The sequence below is a fragment of the Adiantum capillus-veneris genome, chromosome 1, assembly GCF_014529385.1.
Source record: "Adiantum capillus-veneris isolate H3 chromosome 1, ASM1452938v2, whole genome shotgun sequence".
NCBI lineage: Eukaryota > Viridiplantae > Streptophyta > Polypodiopsida > Polypodiales > Pteridaceae > Adiantum > Adiantum capillus-veneris.
This window is the reverse complement of record NC_140931.1, coordinates 33,720,259-33,727,481: the sequence shown is the minus strand read 5'-3', so window position 1 is coordinate 33,727,481 and position 7,223 is coordinate 33,720,259. Positions and strand designations below refer to the sequence as shown.

Genomic DNA, 7,223 nt, shown 5'->3' with positions numbered 1-7,223 from the left:
TTAAGCGGGCATGGCTTTTACAGGAGGCACAATTTCAACAGTTAACAGAGGCGCAATATTTGAGAGCAGTTGACAGAGGCGCAAGTTCAGCATTTGATAGAGGCACAAGTTCAACATTTGACAGAGGCGCAACTTTTTACAGCATTTGATAGGCGGACCTCTGACATCCGGACAGACCTGCAAAGCGGACAAACCTGCAAACTTTCAAAGTCTTCCCATTTTCACCTTTGAACAATTGGGCAAACAGAGTATTGACGAGAACAAGGCAAATCATTTCTCAGGTAAGTCTAGCCTTCCAACAAGTGAGCAATATTTGTACATTGTAGGGATGTTACCTCTATACAGAAAGATAATCACTCTTTTCAACATTGCTGCGTAGGGTTTGAGCGGCTACTTGTATTTCAAGTAGGCTTACTATCAAGAAAGACCATCAAACTTTATTGGGCAATGGAGGCTTTTGCTCATCTTGTACTAATGCCAACATTGAGCCCTTGTAGGTGGTCATTTCCATCTATTTATCATGGATTTTTGTGATTCAACTCTTGCTGTCAAAGTCTTGACAAAGACTTCGCCGTGCTTGCCTGCTTGTTTTCTATGATGAATCTCTCCTTCCATGCTAGTCGGGGACCCTTTATGCCTTGCAAACTAGTCTCCTCCTTTGCCTTGTGGAGAGCCTCTTCCAGCTGCTGTTTGAGCCATATCCAGCTTATCTTGTAGATTCTCAATCTGTAGTTTGTAGGCTATTATTTTCTGGGCCTCTCTTGAAGGTATCAACATGGGGTTATCCGTGAAAGCGTCTAGCTGTCGGTTTTTGTCAGCTATTCTTTGTTTTAGCACCTCGATGGTCACCTCTTGCTTCTGAGCATGAGAGCTACAGATTGGCCGACTAATATAGCTTCTCCTTCTAGTCCAAGGCCAACTGTGTGCTTTGAGTATCTATCTCTTTATCGTCTGTATCTATCTCTTTTCTCACTCACCTTGTCAAGTTGGTGGGCGTCTCTGCATTGAAGATCCTCGACCAAGGTGGTGTTTGTTTGCTCTAGATCTTTGTTTTCTTTCTCTGTTAAGGGCATATTGGTAGACATGACTATGCAATGAAAGTCTAATGTGTTGAACAGGTAAAATAGCCCAATTTTATTTGCTCTTCTAAGTGCCGTAAACATAGACCAGAGGTTGATAGTTAGCATCCTTATGAGTAACTTTGACAAAGAGGTCAAGGTCATTAGAGAAAAAAACACCCTTGATTGCTGAAAACAGTGTAATTTTTTTTCAAAAAATTGGCAAACTAGAAACAATAGAGGTAAAGTGACAAAATTTGAAGGTTTTTACATCAAATTACACTAATTTTTTCAACATTTTGTAGGTTTTCTCACCTTCAGATATAAAAATTTAGAGGTAATTAAATTTCAAAATTTGTAGGTGGGATTACACTAAACTTAGGTTTTTTTTTAGCATTGCAGCGGACAAATCCGAAGAGCGGGCAACAAATTTGGAGATCGGCATCTGGAGCAAATTTGGTACACTCTATCAAGTTCACACAAATTTAGGCTGGAGCTTTTCAAATGCGATAGAAGTTCACTTAAATGCGTGTTATTATGATGTTTGGCATGAAATGTAGCGGCATTAACAAGTGCTGCAAATTGTAGCCATTGTTTGAATGATGATGATGTATAATGCTTTTTCAAATCTTTATTGATGTAGACATTTATGGCTCCCAAAAGACGAGGCAGCAAGTCAATCAAGAGAACGTTTGATTCTCCATGCATGACCTTGAGATCTGGTCCTTCCAAGAGAAAGCATCCAATCGATCAAGAGGCATCTTCTCATGCAGTTGCTACTCGTAGTCCTCATTTCAAACGAGGGGGAAAGACAGAGAAAATGCATCTTTGTTGATGATGAAGCTGTCGTGGAGGAAGGGTCTAACCATTTGGAGAGTGGGGATGATGTACAAGGAGATGAGTCTCAAGAGCCGACAGTGGAGGTTGAAACAGGTGACGATGTTGAAGATGAAGATTTAACTGAGTCTGATGGGATAGGTGAGGATGATGTGGCCCAACATTCTCGACACTTGGGAAAAAAAATCCCGTTGGGGATTATGAAGGATGTGTTAAGTCAATTTTACTTAAAACGAAGAAGCAACCCTCCACTTATACCTTTATGTCGTTTGGTTGCTCATGAAGCTGTACGAGTGGCTACAGATTCTGCATCTTGGTTGATTCCTAGTTTGACAATGTTGCTTACTTGGATACAATGGGATCTTTTTCGGTGTCGGTGAAAGATTCCTTCGGCTCTTACATGCCTGTCACTCCTCTTGTGGAAGGTAGTTGGGATCCTATTTGGAAAGCTAAGAGTGTTTCATTTGATAGTCAGCTCAATAAGGAGTGGCAAGAGCTTCGAGGGCGTCTGTTTTTGGTATGGGATGGAAACCATCGGCTGAAAACATGGATGCGACGCCTAAAAGAAGGTAAGAATTAACATCGACGCACTAATTTTTTGCTAGATTTAGTTGTACCTTCTTTTTTGGCTAATTTGGTGTTCTTTTGTCAAGTATGGCATGATAATGAGGAATATCATGTGAGTGTGAGACGCCAATTTTTGGAAGTAGAAAAAAAAAAGGTCGAACTATTGCTTGCTCTTGACACCACTAATGTTTAAGTTGTAAATTTGTGGTCTTTTTGTATTTTTAAATTAATCTCGCTTTAAACTATTATTTTTCATTTGTTTATATATTTATTGTAGCATTTCACAATCAACAGTGAAACCAAATCTTGGGCATGAGATATACATGTTCCAAAAATTTGGTATCGCCAATAAAGAGAGCATTCTTGCACATCTCACTCAAGAGGACTGAAAGTGGGCTGAGATAGAGATGGCAGTTGAGAGTAGATTATATCAAGGAGTTCCTCCTTGGTATAATTCTCCTTGTGTGTTGATTTCTCAACTAGTTTGGAAGGTGAATTGTTGAATTGAGTATTAACTATATATATTTTTCAAGATTGTTTACGATTCATTCAATGAATGTAGTTGTGTTTATGTAGGATGATTTTAATGCATTTATTTCAAAGGAAACTGCAAGATTGAAAGCTCTTGGATTAGATAAGGTGGAGTTTGAAAGGCGATTGCTGAAGGCAACTAAACAAGAAGAAGCTCGATTGAAGGATAGAGGTTATAAGTTCTTGACAATTGCCAACCCAGTTCATGGAGAGGAATTTTTTGAGTTGCTCTTTGATGTGAAGTGGGATGATCCATCCATGGTAAAAATCACACAAGACAAGTTAAATGCTTTGTGCTCCTCAAAACTACCTTCTGAAAGGTATCACACTTTTCAATACTTTTTTACTAGTTGTTTGTTTATGTTTTTCAATTCTAATGAAAAATAGTGACATTAAAAGAGAGTTAAATTTCTACTTGAGCAAAAAAATTCTACATGAATGGTATATGAATATACTTATATAAGATGGTGTTTAAGTTTTTGATATATTTTTGGTCTATAATGAAGGAAAAAATATATATTGGAGATGATGAGTCTTACAAAGGCCAAAGATCCAATCTTTTCCCACTTTGGTGATGTGAAGTACTTTAGGGCTTACATTAGAAAATAAGTTTATTGGGCTCACATGCATGACGAAGCTTTGTTGATAATAAGAAGGTTGGAGGTTGAAGAGTTCAAATTGCCAGATGGATTTGAAGCTTTTTTCAAGGCTGTTTTCTAAACTGGTCATTTTTTCTTAATAAATGTGGATTTTATTGCATTGTTTTATAATTTGAATGACTACCATAGGTGCAATTAAGAAATCATGGCTTGCAAGCTTTTCCTCAAATTTTAGGAGATATTAAAAGTGCTGGGGACTCTTCCAAAATTCCAAAATTCCTAAGCTACAAGAGTCTTGTAAAAGGATTTTATACAGGTGAAATTACATGAACCAACAAAGTCTTTGGCTCTTATTGAAATTATTTTGCTCAAGAGATTAAATGTTTTTATGGTGTAGATGGATGTGTGAATGTGTTCTAAATGGTACGCTTGCTACTATGCCTATGGTTACTGAAGATTGGTCAAAGCTAGAGGATGAAAATACCATGTATCCCGGTTCTATGGTAGAGAAGGGTATTTCTATGTGGGAGTGCATAATTTGCCCATGGTGGTTGGACTACCCTTTGGGGGTGATCCCAAAGCAAGAACTAGACTTACATGCAAGTAAGTGTAACACTTTTTCTTTTTACACCAAGTTAATTCTCATATTCAATTTCTTTATTCTCATATTATTATTATTATATTCTTCTATTATGATATTCAAATTTTCTATTATCATTCAAGTCCACCAGCCTTGAACTCGTTAGCATTTGATCTCTCTCTCTCTCTCTCTCTCTCTCTCTCTCTCTCTCTCTCTCTCTCTCTCTCTCTCTCTCTCTCTCTCTCTCTCTCTCTCTCATGCATGAAAAAATGCATAAGAAAGTATGTTCTAGTTTTTTATAAATGACTTGAGATTGTAAATGCTAAATTGATTTTCATTTTATATCATTTAAATTTTCTTGTGGTAGAGTTTTTGGAAGAGAATAAAGACAAAGATAAAAACCAATCTACTTCTTTAGAGCACTTATAAGACATGGATCACAATCATGACTTGACCATGGATGGGGGCTCACAAAGAACACAAGAAAGAAATCACTCACTACCTCTTCAAAGAGAGCACCAAAATCATGCAAGTGGGTCAAACATGGGTGACCACAACAAAACAACCTATCCATTAGGAGGGCTAAAGATTGACATGCCTAAAGAAAGCAGTGAAAAAAGTGTTTCAATAGTGGTTGAGTCAGTCATGGAGCGACCAAGTTCATCAAGGCGACCAACCTCATGGAATACTGGTAAGTTTCTACTTGTTAAATATTTATTTTTTTGATAGTGCAAAACAATTCTATATTACTTGTAATTAAGATAATTAATATAATTTTTTAATGAAAAACTGTAGGCTTTCAATTTTTGACTGTGGTAGATGCTCTTCTAGTTGATATGGCTAATGTTGATGATTTTGCCATTCAAAGGTAAAAGAAAGGTTTTGTGGCTTGTGTTATCAACATCAATAGAATGTTCAAGGTGGATGGTGTACTAAGCAACAAACGTTTTGTGTGTAGCATTAAAAAAAAATTGAGCACTCAAAGTCTTGGCTTGTATCACCATTGTGGAGCACCTTGTCGTGAGGTGTTTAGTCTTATCTTTGTGGATTTTCCTACTTCTTTGTTGGTGGATGGTTTAGGCCCAATTCGAGCAGGTTACTCAAAGTTTTTGTTTATGCTTTTTTTTTAAACCCATATCACTTGAAAAACTCATTCTAAACATCTTTTCAAAGGTGGATTAAGCAAAAAGATTCCACAATGGAATATATTTTTGCCTTCTCTTGTACAAAATGTGATGGATGTAGTAGAACCTTTCTTGGTAGATGAAGGCTTTTTCGCGACTCTATGTCTTGCACAACATATTGGAGAGATTATTACCCATGCTATAAAGGCTGGGTTACGACTTCATCGCACATGGACTCTCATGCGTAATGGGGGATATAGACACCTAGATACCCTAGAGGAGGTGAATCAAAATACCATGTTGTTGCGAAAGATTGCATTATTAACTTAATTTTGATTCAAGTGTGTACAATGTATGCTTATATGTAGGTAATTGATCTCACGGTGGGAGTTTTTTGTCGAGCAGATGTTTCTATACCCACATACAATAGGGAGGCAAGGGAGAAAGTCTCTCCTCGCATGTTTCCTGCATCACGAAGATTTTCAATGGAGGAGCATCAAGAACGCACCATTGTTCTTGATATAACCATCAGAGGTGGAGCAGAGAGGTCACCCGACTTCTACAGGTGAGAAGATAATCATTTTAATGTAAATTGAGCTTTAATTTATAGCTGAAAAATGACTTACATATTTCAAATTTGCATGTGTAGGTGGCTCCTTGCAACCTTCACGGATGACTCAGATTATGTACTGCATGTGTTTTCAGGATGTGGAGGTCTTGGCAAAGCATGTGGTGAGGTTTATCGATATTGTTTGTGCTTGGAGGGGGATGACATAGTCTATGAGGAGTGTCTCAAAAGGTGGTTTGTGGTCCATATGTGGAAAAGAGAGTTTAGTATCACATCCATAGTTTTTTGAAACAATTATTGAACACACTCTCTATTTTTTGTTTCAAGAATATTGACATTGGACATCTAGGGTTTTATTGTGCATGTTCTTGAAGTGATCTTGATTGCAATGCTTTTATGAACTATCTACTCTTTCTAAAATCCATATCAAACACTAATGCAGACAACTTGTTAAGCTTTGTTTTGAATAGGGATTTCTTTGAATGCTCTCTCTCTCTCTCTCTCTCTCTCTCTCTCTCTCTCTCTCTCTCTCTCTCTCTATAGACTAGCATATTTAAAGAGAGTAAGTCTGAAAAAGGATTTCTTTGAATGCTCTCTCTCTCTCTCTCTCTCTCTCTCTCTCTCTCTCTCTCTCTCTCTCTCTCTAGACTAGCATATTTAAAGAGAGTAAGTTTGAGGCGATATTGTTCTATTCAATATCAATGTGAGGTGATGTTGTTCTATTGAATATTTCTAAGTGAATTGCAAGAATGTAAAAGATGTTGAAACAAAATGGAAAAATGCTTTAAATAAAGCAAAAAGCTCAAAATAGTTTTACATTTCATGAAAAATCTCGAAATGAAAAGCTCGCAAAAAAAAAGCGCTTCAAAGAAATGGATGGCAAGGATTATAGTGCTAAAAGAAAAGGTTACAGGTTGTATCATCCACAAACAAAGTATATCTTGGTTTCATGGGATGTTGTGTTTGTGGAAGATTTTGTTTAGCCCTTGGTGTCATGTACTAGAGACAAAAATGCCAGCTCACAAGACATTTATGACACTTTGTTGACTCTTTTCAGTGGTGGAAGCTTAAATGTAGATTCCAATGAGGCAAATGTACAACCTATGGGTGTTTTTGAAAATGTTACTAATCAGCCTACTACTGATGCAGATGTACGTGATGTACTTGATGAACAAAGGGCGAAGAATGGGCATGCTAGAGGTATTCCCAAATCGTTGGAGTACACTTTGCATGACAGTAAATTGGATGCACCTTTCTCTAGCTGTACTTGTTCAAGTCCTTGCTATGCATCTTATGCATCAAATTGTTACGCTTTGGCTGTGTCTAGTTTATGTGATGTTGAGGAACCTCTCTCTTTTG

At 37.3% G+C, this 7,223-nt stretch overlaps 1 protein-coding gene across 1 annotated transcript; it reads left to right on the top strand.

Annotated features, from left to right (window-relative positions):
* The first annotated feature begins 4,604 nt into the window (after positions 1-4,604).
* LOC147464530 (uncharacterized) lies at positions 4,605-5,044 on the top strand. The gene is made up of 2 exons (XM_086509553.1): positions 4,605-4,863; positions 4,968-5,044. Exons 1-2 carry the CDS (start codon positions 4,605-4,607, stop codon positions 5,042-5,044), a joined length of 336 nt encoding a protein of 111 aa, XP_086365679.1.
* The last annotated feature ends 2,179 nt before the right edge of the window (positions 5,045-7,223 follow it).

Coding starts and splice junctions, on each gene's coding strand:
- LOC147464530 (XM_086509553.1), top strand. CDS start 4,605: ATGGATCACAATCATGACTTGACCATGGATGGGGGCTCACAAAGAACA. Junction 4,864..4,967: donor ACCAACCTCATGGAATACTG/GTAAGTTTCTAC, acceptor GAAAAACTGTAG/GCTTTCAATTTTTGACTGTG.